Below are 18,089 nucleotides of genomic sequence, written 5' to 3'. Positions count from 1 at the left end.
GGTTATTTACGAATATAGCTTTACTCCCCCTATCGACCGGTCGTAGATCGTGCACTCATCTTCAGTATAAGTTTTTTTTAAAGAGAGAAAACTACATTGAAATATCAGTGGGATTGTATGCAGATAATTCTGAAAAGCTTTATAAAAATAAAAACAGGTTAGAACTTAAACCAGGATGCTTCGACTTCAGCCTTCTGCCTTGAGCAGACCTCTATTATATATTATCCGATTAGGCTTTGTCAGGATGACTGAGCCAATAAGATCCATATATGGGTTCTATCATATTGATCTGATATCAGCATTAGGCCAACCCGGACCAAATATAGGGATAGTCGTACTAGACTGTCATATGTCATATAGCCCGACGTCCTAGTCGAATATCCCCATATATGGAGACAAGGGGCTGTATTTTGCTTAACTTAAGACCTGGAGGCGTGGTCAATGCTCTTTGGCCACTCAGAATAGCCAAATGTCATTGATCACGCCTCCAGGTCTTAAGTTAAGTAATAAGACCTGGTACTTAAGACACGCAAAATACAGCTAAATGTCCAATGACCAACTCTCCCTCCTCCTGATATGAATGAGTCTTCGTTACAATTGGAGTCTGGGCTCTCTCCTTTTCCAGGAGTAATAAATGCAGAACGCGTTTACTAAATTTCATCCATTTAATTCATTTCAAACTGCCATCATTTAAAATGTAAAAAAAATCATGAAAATATATTTTTGCACATTCACAAGTCATCATAACAAACAAACAAGGTTGTCAATACCCCCGACCGGAACAAGCTTTTATGCATAAAAGTCAGCAAGCTATTACTCTGCTTATTTTCACAGCTATAGAATAAATTAAGAATCAAGAATAATAGTTCCGTAGACAAACATATTGTTGCATATTTCATTTGGTAAGGTCAACGTTCACTTAACATTGTAAACAAATGTCATGCAGTCGAAACAGTCGCTAGTGTATCATGATTTCTGAGGCAAACCTTTCCTGATCACAGAAATAATGAACAACATCATATTTATGCAGTCTTGGGGTTTCTGGTTCTATATTGATGGTCCTTTCAGTTCTGTGTATTTTTTAGAAGAACGCAAACAATATGAAAAGCTGATGAGACAGCATGATGCCATGCATTTCATATACCATCTATAAATTCCAGGAATCTCTGTATGTAATGACATACAGAGATTCCTGGAATTTATAGATGGTAGATCTGCCTGTACAGTACTCTGATAATGGGTAATCCGAGAAAGATCACAAGGTGAGACAGTATGGTCATAATAAATGATAAGTTATGGTGCGTTAAAACAACTCCTGTCCAAAATTGAATTAATTGAAATTGTAAATTTATAGAACGTTATTTTTTTAAATAAAAATATGGCCACTATAATCATTTATACATTGATTGTCTTTTGGTTCACTTTCTTCCATTGGACTGTGTTGTCACCCACAGTGAACCAAACTCTGATGCACCTAAAAGCGAATCTAGACCCACATTTTCATGTGGACCAGAGCTTGGTTGTTTGGTCCGCACGACCGCACCAGAGTTAAAACTTCAAATGCGTGCTCACACCCCTGACTACAAACAAACAGGACTAACGGAGTAAAAACAACATGAGTCGAATACAATGGTCCAAACGAGGTAGGTTTGAAATGTCACTAAAACGTGTTGCCTACAGAGACAACAATTCAATATAAAACGATTTAGACTGTAGTACAACTGTGTCGCATGCAATATGAATTGATCTGCAAGCGAACAGATCACGAGACGACGCGTTGTTAGTGCTGTATTTGTATATCAGTTATTTTGGCAAGTGTAATTTACTCTTACTATGAGTGAGAGTAAATTAATCTTTTGAGTGACCAGACAGTCACAGAGGGAGGTCACCTTATCTGACTTGAGGCAATTTCATGACTCAAAACGGAGTCACAACCTTCTCTCTGCCATTGTAAACAACATAAATGCTACAGTTATGTGACAGGGCAAAGTTGTCCATTGTCCGTTTAGACTCCCTTATTTTTAATGCGATGCCTTTATCCACTTTAGCTGTCATTCATCAGTACAGTCGAGTCCATGAGCACGCTCAGTCTCAGGCCCACAGGGATGTGGTCTGTGAGGCCAGCCAGCTGGGTCACATATGTAAACTCCTCAATTTCCTAGATGGAGATAATAAGAGTAGTTTAAATAATGCACAATTCATACACTTGAAATGCTTGAATTATTATATATATCAATGACTTAATATCAATGTGTCGTTGCACTCCACATAATTTCCCCCAATATATACATTTTTGAACTGCAATTTACCCAAATAAAATGAGAGCTTTACACTAATATTATGTACAGTCATTTTGTGTTGCTCGCACAGCATGACAACCACCAAAACACTGCCCCCATGTTGAATTGATTTGAGCTGCTTCCTCAAGGCAATCTATTTGCAAACCTGTCACAAAAAGAATGCAGTCTATCTTGCGATATTAGCTAATAGGAAACAAACACTTGCAAGGCACTTTGGTCATTTAAAATATCCAAAAGAAGAAAGTGGATCCATTCAAAACAGGCAGAAGGCAGTGGTGAGAAAGGTGAATACACAGGGGAGCAGACAGTTTGGATATGTATACATAGAGCACACGTCACATACTGTTCGGCAGCGCTTTGAGATGGAACTCTCGCGGTAAAGGATGTAGTCGATGCGACGCCCCACCCAGGGCTGGCCAGGCTCAGGGTAAACCAGTGGAGAGCCACGTACAGCTACAGGAGTGGAGATAAACTTCTTCCTCAACTCCTCAGTCTCCAAAGTCCTACATAGAGGAACGAAACATGCCAACGAAACATGCCCAGTCAGATGTATCAGTTAGTAGGCAACGCTATTCACAAACAAAGCACAATATGACAAAGTGATGATGGGGAAACATTGGGGGGGGGGGACATCTTTAAAATACATACAAAATAATATTCTCCATAAAGTATTTATGCAATTCATCCATCTTGGACAATTTAATGTAATTTAATTTGTATATTGTTCAGCACTATCCCATTCCCCAGTGATGCAAGTGTACCTTTGTAGATTCTCTGGAGTCCGTATTTCCTCTTCGTACAAGGTTGGCTGTTCCAGCAGAGTTCCTGTCGACACAAATCATGAAGAAAGAGCGCTGTTTTTGGCACGTTTTACTGGCAATAAACATCTTCTTTCCGGGTTCCAACTCTTTTCAAGAGATCATTTAACCGGGCATTTTATGCAACCCACACCTGTATCAAGCCATTACATGTATTCAAGGGAGTGGTTAACCAGGCTAGGGTTCATGTGCATAGGGTGGATGTTTTTTCCACTACCTGGTTTTTCTTCATCCAGGAAGTGTATCTTTTAAGATTCTGTCAGGTAACAGGCTGAAATGATGTTCCATGGGGTTCATTTTAACACTTTATTACACAAATCCTGAACACAAACTTGAAAATGAAAGAAATAGAAAAGACCATAACCTTTGAAGGAAACAACCAGAGACAAATAAACAAATTCCCATACAATTTGGACTAAAGGAATTCATTAAAGTCCTTAGTATTAACATTCAAGCACATACAGACAAAAAAGAATAATGAACCAAAACTCTTCAGGTTACATATTTCTGTTTTTACTAAATACTTTTTCTTACAAAGTGCATTTTCTTAATCCTTGAAGTGTGTATTTTATGTTATTACAATTTTGACTCAAGGAATGAATTAAAAGTATTATTGCCCTATTTTAGGGCAAACATTTGTGAGAAATTGTGTTTGAGTGTTTATTTAATGATTCTGCCTGAAATAAGTTTAAGTTTAAGATTAAAGTTTAAGTTTAAGAGCAGGCTTAAAACCTTCCTTTCATCGGGGGAACAACAGCACCACCATCATCCATAGTCTCTAATCACACGTGGCACACTACACTGGCTATGATGATGTCATTAGAGTCTAATGACATCATCATAGCCAGTGTAGTGTGCCACGTGTGATTGCGAACTCAGTGAGTAATGTAGCTATTAATTCGAAAGGACTTGACAGGAGTTGTCGGTGAAGTTTCAGTGTTCCAATTTATATATGGAAAAAAAGGTTACAAGAAAAAGGCACAGATAATCAATGAATCGTGAATGAAAGCTTAAGAGGTTTCTCTCTACAGTTAGCTCGTATCTCTGGTGTAAACAACAAACTCAAACTCGAAAGCGCGGCTCCTGAACCGGATATCCCCCCGCTAGCATCATGGGAAATGCAGTTCAAGCAAAACCCTGTTAAATTGTATATAGCCACAGAAACAGCTATTCTAAGTGAAATCAAATTATTTTTAACTGTCTTTTAAATCTTTGTAAACTGTAAATAATAACACTATCAAATAAACATATTTATAAACATTATGAAAATGAAATAAGAATAACTATACCAAAAATAGTTATAACATCCTCCCACCCATGAACTATTAGAACTATTAGTTCATCAATCATAATGCACTAAACAAGTCAAGTTAATTCCAAGGGATATAACAGTTGTACGGGTCTTCTCAATAGAGTTCCTGTATGAGTGCGGACTGTGCATGAGCGTGTCAGTCCATCTCGCCCTGGAAACAGTTCCTCAATTCTGCCTGTTTTCCAGGTCTGTCGAGGCATCCTGTCTTCTCCTATCAGCACGACGTCTCCCACCTTGAGCTCAGTGGGTTTCGGTGTGTCAACCCTGTGGGCTGATTTCAGATCCAGTAGATAGTCTTTGCGCCAGCGAGTCCAGAAGCTGTTTAAAAGTCTCTGGCGGTACTTCCATCTGCGTCCCATGTTCTCTCTGCTCAGGTTGGCTGACTGAGTTTCTGGAATCATAGTCTTTGGTGGCAGGGAAGTCAGTCTTTTCCCGACCAGGAAATGAGCGGGTGTCAGGGGTGTGGGCTCATCTGCATCGTTGTGCACATATGAGAGTGGCCTTGAATTAAGCACAGCCTCCACCTCTGCAAGGGTGGTGGTCAGTTCCTCGAAGTTCAGTGAGGCCTTTCCTAGGACTGTTTTTAGGCATGTCTTCACTGACCTCACAAGTCTTTCCCAGAAGCCGCCCCACCAAGCTGCTCTCTCAGCAATAAACTTCCAGGAGATTCCCTTTTCAGTAAAGAACTCTGTGAGCTCAGGTTCCTTGAATGATTTCCATAGCTCCTTTAAATCTTGATCTGCTCTTTTAAAGGTCTTGGCATTGTCAGAATAAATGACCTTACATAGCCCTCGTCTTGCAATGCATCTCTTTAGGGCTAAGAGAAATTTCTCTGTGGACATGTCTGATACAAGCTCTAAATGTACTGCCCTGGTGACAGCACACGTGAACAGTGCAATGTATGCCTTCTTTGTCTGACTGTTTGACTTGACATACAGTGGGCCTGCAAAATCAATGCCCATGACTTCAAAGGGTGGGGACTCTGTAATCCTGTCTCTAGGTAAGGGGGCGGTAACTTGCTGAGCTGGTTTCACCTTTAGTCTCTTACAGATGTAACAGCGTGCTACAATCTGCTTAACCAGCTGTCTGCCTCTCAATATCCAGTAGCTCTCCCTTATCTGCACTAGAGTATCCCTGACCCCAGAATGCATCACTTTTTCATGGTAGTTTTGAACTAGGAGTTCAGTGTATCTGTGTTTTGGGGGCAGCACCCAAGGGTGCTGTTCTCTGAAACTGAACTCTGACTGCTGCAGCCTTCCTCCTACACTAATAAGGCTGTTCTCATCTAGGAAAGGTTTCAAGTCTTTGATTTTTGAGCATTTGTCAAGTTCTTGTCCTGATTTCAGCAGACTCATTTCTTCGCTGAAACCTTCCTCCTGTGTCACCTTTACCCAGTACATCTCAGCTGCAGTGAGCTCCTCTGCAGTGAGCTCTCCGTGGGTCTTTTGGCTTGAGCGGGCATTTGTCACAAACCTCTTCACCCATGCAGTTATTCTGAACACTGTTCTCAGTCTGCTGTACTTGTCTAGGTCCAACAGTGGTTCTGCTGGGTCAATGCTAGCAAACTGCACTGCTACTGTGAACTTAGTCCTAAGCTCAACATTTGTGACATCAGCAATACAGTCCTCTTCCGTAGTGTCTGTTGATTCAACCGGCAGTGGAGCAGTCGGCCCGTTCCACCACAGCTGACTCTGGATGAGATTGTCAACGCTCTGGCCTCTGGTGGGTAGGTCAGCAGGATTGTTTTTTCCTTTGATATGTGACCATGACTCTGGGTTGGTCAGATTTTGGATTTCAGTCACTCTGTTTTCCACAAATGGTTTCCATCTTTGTGCTGTGCTGCGTATCCAGTGCAAGGTGATCATCGAGTCTGTCCACATTTTGAGCTGATTCTTTTCCATATTTAGGGATTTCAGTAGATTGGTTCCCAGCCTTGCTCCAATCAATGCTCCCATCAACTCCAAGCGTGGTAAGGTCAGTTTCTTTAGAGGGGCAACTCTCGACTTTGATGCTACAAAGCTTGTTATAATTTCCCCGTCTTCGTTCTTTCCTTGCATGTATGCAACAGCACTGTACGCCTTTTCACTAGCATCACAGTATACGTGCAATTGTGCTGACTGCATGTCTGGTTGGATTTCAATCTGATACCACCTGGGAATCGCCACCAGGTGGAGTCGTGGCAGTTCTGAGCACCACTGGGTCCATTCTTGTGTCAAGTCTGGGGGTAACTGGTCATCCCAGCCAATTCCTCTCTCCCACAGTTGTTGGAAGAGGTGCTTCACCCTAATGGTGAACGGAGTCAGGAACCCAATAGGGTCAAATATGCGAGCTGAAGTTTGCAGCACGCTTCTCTTTGTGTTTTGCTTTCCCTTTAAAATGTCCAGCAGTCCATTTAAATCAAACACAAAGTGGTCTTGCTCCGGTTTCCATACTAGGCCTAGCACTTTCAGTACATTCCCACAAGTGACAGGTTCTGTCGCTTGCTCAAATCCATTTTCCGTCCATTTTACCTTGAGCTCTGGGGAATTTGTAGTCCATTTGCACAGGTTCATTCCGGCAGCAGCCAGAATGTTCTTTGCTCCTGTTGTGACTGAATAGGCCTCATCTACATCGCATGAACTTGAGATCAAGTCATCAACGTATAAGGATTCTCTCAGTGCCTCCACTGCCTTGGGTTGGGCTGCCTCATACTGTTGGATGTGCTTCCTAATAGTTGCGGCTAGGAGGAAAGGGCTTGGTGAAACTCCAAATACCACTCTACTCATTCTCATGATCCGCAGCTCATTGTCACAGTCCTTAGTGGGGGGTCCATGGAGCCACAGAAACCTGACTGAATCCTTGTCTTTGTCTGCTAGAGCTATCTGTAAGAAAGCCTTTGTGATATCAGCAGTGAAGGCTATCTTGTGCAGTCTGAATTTGATTAGCACATCTAGCAGATCAGGGTTCAGGTTTGGCCCAGTGAACAGGCAGTCGTTGAGTGAGGGACTTCCCACTTCGTGTGATGAGGCATCAAACACTACTCTCAACTTAGTCGTCGCTTTCTCCTCACGAAGTACAGCATGATGAGGTAGGTAATATTTCACAGTCTCTGTTGACTCTGCTGCAGAGTCATTCTCTGGGACATCCTCACAAATTCCCTGCTGTAGATAATCCTTCATGACACCGTTGTACCTTGTGTATAACGCGGCATCAGCACTCAGCTTCCTCTTCAGGCTCTCAAACCTTTTCTTTGCAATTCTGAAGTTGTCTGGTAGAGGTGGGTTGTCCTGTCGCCATGGTAATTCAACCTGGTAGCGACCATCCTTGAATGTTACTGTCTGCTCGAAGCTCTGAAGAGCCTCTGTTTCATCTGGGCTTTCAATTTTGTCATTCACAATGCCCAGTGATTCTATCTCCCAAAAAGCATGCAACTGTTTTGAGATCTGAGTGTCCTCATCTAGACTGATGTGCATGCAGGCTGTGTCTGTCACACTAGACATAGAGACTGGCCCTTGGATCGTCCATCCGAAGGTGCTTTCCAATCCCACTAGTGACTCTGTTAGCCTTTCCATCTTGCCAGTCATCACTTGCCAGTAAAAGTCAGCTCCAATTAAGACTGACAGCTCTGGGTCATCAGCACCGTCTAACTGGAAATCTGCCAGCTGCAGACCTCTCCTCTTGAATTCTCCTCTGATGTGCTCACCAGGCACTTTCATTACTGCAGTACACACTTGTGGGGTCTCAACTGCTGTAATTTCAATCCTTTGCTGTGCATCCCACACATTTTCTAGCACCACTTTGACAATGTTGCGTTTTGTAGTCACGGGACCAGCAGATCCGAAAGTGTGGAGGTTCAATGTCTCTTGCTTTAATACTGGCAGCTTTAGTGTCTTTGCCAGGTTCTCGTGCACAAAGCTTCTTTGACTGCCTCCATCCAATAGGCAACGCACTATTTTTCTACCTGCTGGGCCCTCTGTCCAGGCTTTCACTGTCTGGAGTAGCACTGTGTTGGGTTCATTTGGTTTCAGTTTCACTGTGCTGGACACAGAAGAAACCACAGCATCTGTACTGGTGCTGTTAGCATCTGAATGTGCTTCCTTTGGATCACAGACTGACTGGTGGTGTCTGCGACCACACAAGGCACATGAGACACCCTTAACTTTGCAGAATTTTGCTATGTGTCTGGAGCCTAGGCACACAAAACATCTTCCCATTCTTCTCAATTTTTCCTTTCTATCAGTCACTGAACTGTCTGGGCAGTTTTCTGGCTTGTGACTAGGACTGTTGCAATACACACAGGTCTGGGGAGCATTACTGGCTGTGTGCAATGCAGCTGCTGAAGGCATAGTCCATGTTTTGGATTTATTTTCACTAGATGGTTTCGTGAATGGTCTATTTTGGGGATTCTCCTTTTGTGAGCTGCCTGACCTGGTCAGTTGTAGTGCTCTCTCTCTACTTTGCACTTCGTTTTGTAGGAATTTGATTAGCTCAGGCACCTTCCATTCACCATCAGTGTCCAATGTGCGTGTGTAGCCTAATGCCAAGTCATCTGGTATCAACTGCAATAATACAGGGCATAGCAGGCTGCCATAAGTGTCACTGTGAACACCCAGGGACTCTAAACTGCGAATCTGAATTTCACATTCATCATAAAGAAATCTCAGTGCTGCAATATCTGAGGATCTTTTCACAGGTGTCAAGGTTAGCAATTTAGACATGTGTGCACTGACTACAATGTCCTTTCTTCCAAATCTGTTCTTCAACAAGTCAATGGCTGCATCATAATTACTGTCTGTCAATGTGAGCCCTGCCACCGCCTTTGCTGCTGCTCCAATTAGGTAGGATTTAAGATAAGTGAACTTTTCCTTCTTACACAGCGCATCATTTGAATGGATAGCAGTGTCATATTGACTCCAGAATTCTTGCCACTGGCTTATTTCTCCATGAAACTTTTCAATTACTAATCTGGGCAGTTTAACAGTCTGTCTACTCAGTGAGCGGTCGGAGTTTGCACTTCCATTACTCACACGTCTCACAGACTCGTCCTCGACCTGTCCCTTCTGGATTAGCATGCTTGCGCGAGTTTTCCACGTAATGATGCGGTCCTGATATTCCAGCGTTGATTCCATTTCAGACTCGATTTCTTCCGTCGGCGTCTTCTCTTCAATTCCGCCGTCCAGTTCCCTTACTTGCCCCTCCTTGGTCGTCAGTACAGACAGCAACTCACGCAGTTTATCATAGTCTTTATCCTCCTTGTTTGCTTCTTCTTCCATGCGCATCAGCGTCTTTGATATTGAAGCGCGGATTGTTCCCCGCTTTCTCTTCATACGCTCCATTGCGTCGGACATCGTAGGTTAACTTCAGCTTCAAAAACAACAACAAAAAAATATATCCAAAGCTCCCGGGTTTCGGCACCAAATAATGTAGCTATTAATTCGAAAGGACTTGACAGGAGTTGTCGGTGAAGTTTCAGTGTTCCAATTTATATATGGAAAAAAAGGTTACAAGAAAAAGGCACAGATAATCAATGAATCGTGAATGAAAGCTTAAGAGGTTTCTCTCTACAGTTAGCTCGTATCTCTGGTGTAAACAACAAACTCAAACTCGAAAGCGCGGCTCCTGAACCGGATATCCCCCCGCTAGCATCATGGGAAATGCAGTTCAAGCAAAACCCTGTTAAATTGTATATAGCCACAGAAACAGCTATTCTAAGTGAAATCAAATTATTTTTAACTGTCTTTTAAATCTTTGTAAACTGTAAATAATAACACTATCAAATAAACATATTTATAAACATTATGAAAATGAAATAAGAATAACTATACCAAAAATAGTTATAACAGTGAGCACTTACTATGAGACCTAGCAGATCATGTCTGTGTGTGTGTCCGTGTGTCTGTCCCGCTATCCAAATATGGAGTGTGTTGCATCAGCAATCACTCAGCTCCATATATGGGCACAAAAGGGGCCAGGTCCACTCAGCTCCATATATGGGCACAAAAGGGGCCAGGTCCACATATACAGTAACAGCGGGACAGACACACAGACAGACAGACAGACAGACATGATCTGCAGGGTCTCAGCTGCGTTCGCTTCCCGCGTTTGCGCGTCTTACTGGTTACCTCATTAACAAATTATATGATCTGGCCTGGTGAGACAAGTTCAACAACTCTTTTGAAAGTGTAGTGGTGAAGCATGTATTGTATGTATGTATGTATTACGAGTAAGACGCGCGAACGCGGGAAGCGAACGCACTCAGCTCCATATATGGGCACAAAAGGGGCCAGGTCCACAACAAACAAATCACTGGCCCCTTTTGTGCCCATATATGGAGCTGAGTGGACCTGGCCCCTTTTGTGCCCATATATGGAGCTGAGTGATTGCTGATGCAACACACTCCATATTTGGATAGCGGGACAGACAGACAGACAGACAGACAGACAGACGGACAGACACACACACAGACATGATCTGCTAGGTCTCATAGTAAGTGCTCACTGCGTTCGCAATAACACTTCTCGCAGAGATAAAATATAACCACAAAAAGGTATGGAATGCCCTTCAACAGGTCTATTGAGAGCTGCAGCCTCTGTGGACATTTTAAGAACCTCTTACACACAACGTTTGAGATTTTTGTTTCGTTGTTTTAATCATTTCAATGTTTCATATGCTATGTGTTTATTTCTGTTGTATGAAAAGCACTTTGTGAGTTCTCTCTGTGGGAAGTGTTAATATTATACAAATAAAATGCACATACTTACTTCACCACTATAAGAGTTGTTGAACATGCCTCACCAGGCAGGTCATGTCATTTGAGGTAATCAAATTCAAACTTGGCACTACACTCACCCTGGCTATGATGACGTCAGTTTTTATTATACAGATTAAAATATAAATAGGACAACTGCATGCAGTAAATTTGAACAATTTGGTCATTTCCATGACTGCTTGGTCTCTGTGTGCGTGCATGTGTCTTTTTAAAGAAAGACAGGTCAGCACAAACCAGAAAATGCCAGACACCACTTTCACAGTGGCCACTGGGGGCATTGTGGTTTATCTAAATAACACACAGTCGAAGCAAGACATCAGCTGATACTCACCAGGGGGGCAGTCAGACAGATATTTTGTGAAGCCACTGAGGAAATCGGGATTTCCTGAAAGTTCATATAATGGCCTGTTGTGGCGCTGTCATTGGACCCAGAAAAGCCCATAGCCCCATAGAAGTCCATGTATTTGGGCCCAACTTCACCTAGACTGTATTACCTTAATAAACATGGTCATGAATACTTTCTGCTTCCAGTCACTAGTTTAAAGTCTCATTTCTAATGTCATAATATTCTTTTTGGAAAATTATGGTCCCATTTATAAAAAAAATGTCACGTATGTTCTGAGGGGCGTGGCTACCGTTACAGTCTATGATCAAGATTCCCCTCCCACTCGAGTCAAAATAAAAACCAACGGAGAAGAAGGGGGGAAGTCCCGCCTCGTTGTCTGGGCCAGCCAATGGCCAGCTGGGCCAAAATGGATCTAGAAAGATCGCGACTTACAATACAAGGACTGACAGGCTTCATTTTACGTTCATGTTAGAGTTAGACCCGAAGAACGCTTTGTCCATATTTTTTACAGTCTATGATACTCACCAATAACCCAGGGCTTCTCTTGTCCTGGCCCTGCCCTGCAGGGGTCTCTGTAGTCTTCAAACAGACTGTGTTTCTGCTCCAGACTGTCATCTGGCCAGGAGAGGAAAAAGGTACAGTCAAAATCGAACCTTTTCAAAAAACAAATAAATTATGACTTCAACAAAGCTGTTGAAGCTTCATCAGTGTAAATCTAAAAACACACACCTGGGGAGCAGTTATCAAAGTTGAAATCGCCACAGAGCACATCAAACGCAACCTCTTCATCGGGCTGCCTGTTGGCAGCCTGAAACTCGTTGATCCACTTGGTCACCATGTCCAACTGCTCACAGCGAACCTCACCCTCGCCTGATGAAACCAGAGCACAGATAATACCATGAGGTAACTAAATAGTGCAGGGTGAACTCAGCAACCTTCTTTCACTACCAAGTTTCCAATTGCTACCTGCTATTCTCTGTAACAAACAAGATAGAACAAGAGACGACACTCCCATTAAGTCCCATAGTAACAACCAGCGCCCAGTCCCTCCGCCAAATTGGAGTGATGGCGCAACTTCCGGTCGCTTTTAAAAACATTAAAAGGTTTACTGTACAAACAAAAACATCAAGACGTCACATAACCCCCATTCTGGCCTCCTTACACTTGATCCCAGTTCATTTCAGAATCAATTCCAAGGTTCTTGGTAATCACATACAGAGCCCTCCGTGGTCGGGCATCTGCATAAGTATGTGATCTGTTGTCACCTGCAACTGTGTGAAAGGTGCTCTACAAACTACAAATACATTTTACTAACAAATGAATGAATGAATGAATGAATTCAGAGGAGCCCACTTGCCTTCAGGTGCATGAAGATGTGTGCAGTTAAAATAGCCCACCACTTGCTTCTGATTCTGATTCTGACCAATGAGCACCTGGAAAATTACAACAACTTCGACATCAATAAGCATGAATATTTCCTGACCAATTGTTAAATATATATGGTATATCCCAACAATAGAAATCATTGCTATATAGAGTGTTTGTTCAATAGCAGGGTTATCACGTCTCCAGTTATTTAGTAAACAGAAAATACATTTTCAGGTCGAGATACAAATTTCATCCAGGGCACCTAGGCTGCAAATCCTAGGTGCCAAAGCCTGACAGCACGTCGCGGGTTCGACTCCCGATCCCGGCGACCTTTGCTGCGTGTCACTCCCCATTTCCTGTCGGCTTACTGTACTCTAATAAAAGGCAGAAAAAGCCAAAAAAATCGTAAAACAAAAAAAACCAATAAGAATCATCCAATCAGGAGAGAGATCTCACACAGGATGCAGGAAAAACAAGAAGTGATGTAATGAAACAAAGAAATGTGCAGACATAAATCAGATAAATTGATTATTATTTTTGAGGGGTTCTCTCTATATCTCTATTCAATGTCTCTACTGATTGGATGAAATTGGTAACCTGGTATTTATTTACCTCTGTTACTGAACAAACACTCTATATAGTAATGATTGCTATCGGAATATATAGCTTCAACATAAAAATGCACGCACACACACACACACAACGTTAACAACCAAGGCTACCTTGGCGGACAGCAGTCCCTTGGCAGCCAACGCATCCTCTCCCCGGCCATTGTGGAAGCAGTGGTACTGGGCCTCCAGGACAGGGAAGCGGCTGGCCATGAACAAGCCGCTGTTGAAGAACTTGAAGGAGGAGCAGCAGCATCCGGCAGGCTGACAGGCATAGACGCCCACGTCATACAGTATGTGACCGAACAGGGGTCGCAGTTGGTCTGTGAGCTTCTTCGCCGCCCTCTTATCAAACACCTCCTCCAGGCACAGGATGTCCACGTTAGAGGGGAAGAGCGGCGACACCTCCCAGGGAACGTCGTCTACGTGGCTCAGCTGTCGGGAGCACAGAGCGTTGCGGTGGTTACCGAAGTCGTCCTGCTGGTTGGAGTTTTGGTTGGTGTTGATGAGGGCCACCGGTGACTTAGCAGAATCCTCCATCGAGTTATCATAGGATACAAGAACCTCGTTGTTTCCGTCATCGAGAAGAGGAAAGTCTCCTTCCGGCGCTTCCTGATCGGATTGGCTGCCGGCCAGAGGCTGGGGTTGGCTAGCAGTCGCGCCGTAAGTTGAACAGTTAGCTGCCTGGAGGAGGCTGCTGGAGGGGCTGAGCGTCCCACAGCTGCTGGGCGAGTCGACTAAGATGCGGATGTGTGGTCGGCCCACGCCATGTGCGATGCACCGGCCGATGGCGGCCGCACGCCGCTGCGTGTGGCCCAGGTTGTTGAAGCGCGCCACGCCGTCAGGCAGCAGGCACAGGTTGGCGGTGGCAAAGCAGAACGTGGCCTTCCCCACCAGCTCAAAGCCCCTGTTGGTCTCGCTCTCCGCCGAGGACGGCGCCTTGCGGTGGTAGCAGAAGGGCCTCCGGGCGGCTTGGAGCGGCGCCCACAGCAGGAATCCCAGCAAGGCCACGGGAGCCGCGAACAGAAACAGAATGAAGAAGACGATGGAGCCGAAGAACACCTTGAGAGGGTGGAGGTAGCATTCCTGCTCCAGTCGCTGGCTCCGTTCCAGGGTGGTGGACATGCACACAGCGAGGAGTCTGTCCAGGAACCAGAAGCAGGGCAAGATGAGAGCCCAGCCCACATCGTGGAGGCCTGCAGTGACTCCACTGGAAAACGGGGACTCCCGCAGAGGCATTCCTCCTCACCGTCTCTCAGAGCCAATAAGGACAAGTGGCATCAGGGCACCGCAGTCAGTGTAACCTCATCCCTGAGAACAATCTCCCCAATGCGCCACTACTGGAATCTAAGACAAGGGGAGGGAAATCAAAACGTTACGCTATGAGAAATTTGAGTCCACGAGATTATTTGAACTTTTGAAGGTTAGACTATCCCAAGGATTTATTCCCTTAGTAATGCAGTTTTTAAAAGGAATTAAATGCACATAGCTATTGGAATTCAGAATGCTGACTGCAAACAGAGACCTTGTATGCCTTCACTTGCTTTATGGGACCATAAAGCAAGTGACAGCTATATGTATGCAGTATGCATCTGCATAAGACACTTCATTTGATATTATGTGGGGAGATTTACAGTAGGCTACACTCAGGCGATGGCGCATCATAAATCACTGACAGGCTTAAAGAGGACAAGATGAGAAAGTTCTCACACAAACTGTAGATAATCAAGCTGCCTCCATCTGCACCGTTTTACTAACTGGCATTTGCTGATAAAGGACAAATTGATGCCTGCCTGAACACCACCACGCTAACATGAGTGTTTTTCTGTTTACAGGATTACACTTCCCGCGTGTGTGATCCTGGAATTAAGGAGGCACATACAGTAGTTATGTACGTGTATGTGTACGAGAACCAGTGAGCATGCATGCAGATGGGCTAATTCACATGATAGGCTATTACTACATTACGTTACAGCCATGATCATCAGTGAGAATATTGCTTATTTAGGACCGATATTCTGTTACAGTACGACTAGGCTAGACTAAGACGACTTGGCTGGGCAAGTGAACATGGAAGACACTAGAACAGATATTATCAATATCTACATCTACAAGCTCAGCTTGTAGATCTGCATTCTTGCATCATGCATGACATGTTCTTGCCCAGGGAGTGGGACACCATCACACTGTCACACGACTACGGAATATATATGGCAGGGGAATAATAATATTATTCATGACATGTCCCACGGCCGCTCCATTTCAATACATATTTGATCATGTGCGAGTTTTTATGGAGAACATAAAAACGATGCTGCAAAGTGCAAACGCTTCACTCACAGATCGAGCTACTGTCTGGCCATTAAACATGTCGGAACATCAACTGTTGTTGTTGTTTTTGCACATGCTCCTTACATCTACAACGTTCAGATTTCAAATATATAGTGCTCACACCAGGAGCACGGATGTTACAATTCTCCTCGGATGGGTATAAGTACCCGTATCTTCCGTATTGTTCAATAAAAAGCATTTTTATCCGACCAGTGGCCATTTCTCACCCTTTTCACCATTTGCTTTCAACTACGCGACCCTATCGGTTGGGATATGTATTGCACTCTGATACATTATAACGTTTTGAGAAAATGGTCACCGATCGAAAATAAAATATTTTTTATTGAACAATACGGAAGATACGGGCAATTATACCGACTCGAGGGGAATTGAAACATCCGTGACCCTGGGGTGAGCACTTTATATATGAAATATGAACGTTTCTGTAGATGTGCGGGCTGTAAATGGAGCAAGTGCAAAACCAGGTTGAAATTCCGCCATGACGCTCATGACAGACCAGCGTCATGTGTTGTGTCCAGCACGGCGTTTCCCCCGCTGAGCGCAGCGTATGTTTTGGTTTTCAATGGAAGTGAATGATATTGTGGTGTTGTGGAAACGCCAGCAGCTAATAATTAATATTGGTGTAGTGGTCAATAGACGATAGTACAAATTAAAAATCTTATTCTAGCGAAACCCCCTCTGTGTCGAGTAATTCCGGGACAGAACGTCCCCCATCATCAATCACAATTCATCGTTCAAAATCAAATATGTTTTAAACCAGTCTGGCTCGTTAAAGGAAAGTTAATCCAGTTAACCTACCTTGGTGATCCACAGCCAGCAGCGATTCAAAGGTTGCTCTAATGCTCTTTGCGACTGTAAATAAATGGCTGGGTAGGAAGTGATGGTTACGAGGCGGGCCAGCTACTATAGTGCTCGAATTAAGCCACGCCCCGAAGGTGCATTTATGGCTGTAGTGGGACCGGTGTGACACCGAAGTTGGTGACCCGTCGAATTCTGTTTACTATTTAATGTATTAAAATGTGTTTTCCTATTCACCCCTCTATGATTCACCCCTCTCAATTAAATTCAAAGGTCTTTATTGGCACGAGAAAACATATGTTTACATTGCTAAAGCAAAAGTACAATCAAACAAAATAATATATGTATAGTTAAGCCAGGGAATAGAAATGATGTGTCCAGAGTATGGTCCAGAGCTGTTACATGAGGTAAATCAAATTTACAAAACCATAAGAATTCTTGTGCATTTGCTGTCCAAAATTGTTAGTCTATCCACATATAAGGTTAGCTTGGGATAAGCTTTTGCAAAGTTGTGCACAAATAGCAGCTGTTTAAAGGTGTTTAAAGGTAATGTACAGTGTTTACATTTTACAATATACAATTTAGGCATTTAGCAGATGCACTCTTAAATTAATCCAGAGCAATTTACCGTACGCAAGGAAAACACAAGGTATATATATATTATATTAACTGATATATACTGATTGTATGAGCATCGAGCACGCACATGACATATATATATTTCCTAATAATGATGACCGAACCAAGCCTGGGAGCACTTCCCCTTCTTGAGATTCAAACTCCCTTAGCCTATTCTGTGAAATTTCTCCACCTCCAACTTCCCAAGTAAATTACAACATTGAGGCCTATAGGTCACCAGGTCATTTAGTTTCTCAGGAAAATAAAAAATAAAAGACACATGTGGTCCATGGACCACCAGTTGAAAACCCATGATCTATGATCATCGGTAAACCAAGAAGAACCTATCATCAGTCTCTAAACAGTAAAATACCCAAGAAATTAATTTCTATATTCACTCGATGCAGACAGTGCAGGAATGCACACAATGATTTGTCATTGTTCATTATTTCAAATATTGCCTTGGGTGATTGTATTCTGTGTCTCTGATGTCTTGGTACAGCAGTGGGCAGGTCGTTAGTTTGAACTTCATTTTTTGCGCAGTGGGTGGCTAGGGAGCCAGATCTGCCTATGATGGCCTTTCTCAAGAGTGTGTACCTAGTCTCTCTCTCTCTCTCTCTCTCTCTCTCTTGCACACACACACACACACACACACACACACACACACACACACACACACACACACACACACACACACACACACACACACACACACACACACACACACACACCAAGACCCCATTTACATTAGGTCACTAATTCTGGCACAACATTGCCACATAATAATACATGAGCTGAGATCAGATTATTATCAATGGTCA

At 43.3% G+C, this 18,089-nt stretch overlaps 1 protein-coding gene across 1 annotated transcript; it reads right to left on the bottom strand.

Moving 5' to 3' along the window:
- Nucleotides 1-649: 649 nt before the first annotated feature.
- Nucleotides 650-16,758, bottom strand: smpd5 (sphingomyelin phosphodiesterase 5). Its single transcript, XM_080768595.1, has 8 exons — nucleotides 16,651-16,758; nucleotides 13,615-14,847; nucleotides 12,882-12,957; nucleotides 12,254-12,394; nucleotides 12,050-12,139; nucleotides 3,062-3,125; nucleotides 2,644-2,803; nucleotides 650-2,158 (listed from the first exon to the last, which is right to left on the bottom strand). The coding sequence occupies exons 2-8, from the start codon at nucleotides 14,737-14,739 to the stop codon at nucleotides 2,045-2,047; spliced, it is 1,770 nt and encodes a 589-aa protein (XP_080624721.1). The 5' UTR covers nucleotides 14,740-14,847; nucleotides 16,651-16,758; the 3' UTR covers nucleotides 650-2,044.
- Nucleotides 16,759-18,089: the final 1,331 nt, after the last annotated feature.

Source organism: Protomyctophum bolini (assembly GCF_963924005.1).
Source record: "Protomyctophum bolini genome assembly, chromosome: 7".
NCBI classification, from domain to species: Eukaryota; Metazoa; Chordata; class Actinopteri; order Myctophiformes; family Myctophidae; genus Protomyctophum; species Protomyctophum bolini.
Note: the sequence above shows the minus strand (reverse complement) of the source record. Positions and strands in the feature narration are given on the sequence as shown.

Coding starts and splice junctions, on each gene's coding strand:
- smpd5 (XM_080768595.1), bottom strand. CDS start 14,739: ATGCCTCTGCGGGAGTCCCCGTTTTCCAGTGGAGTCACTGCAGGCCTC. Junction 3,126..12,049: donor AGAGAAGCCCTGGGTTATTG/GTGAGTATCATA, acceptor TTGTGTCGACAG/GAACTCTGCTGGAACAGCCA. Junction 2,804..3,061: donor ACTCCAGAGAATCTACAAAG/GTACACTTGCAT, acceptor TCCTCTATGTAG/GACTTTGGAGACTGAGGAGT.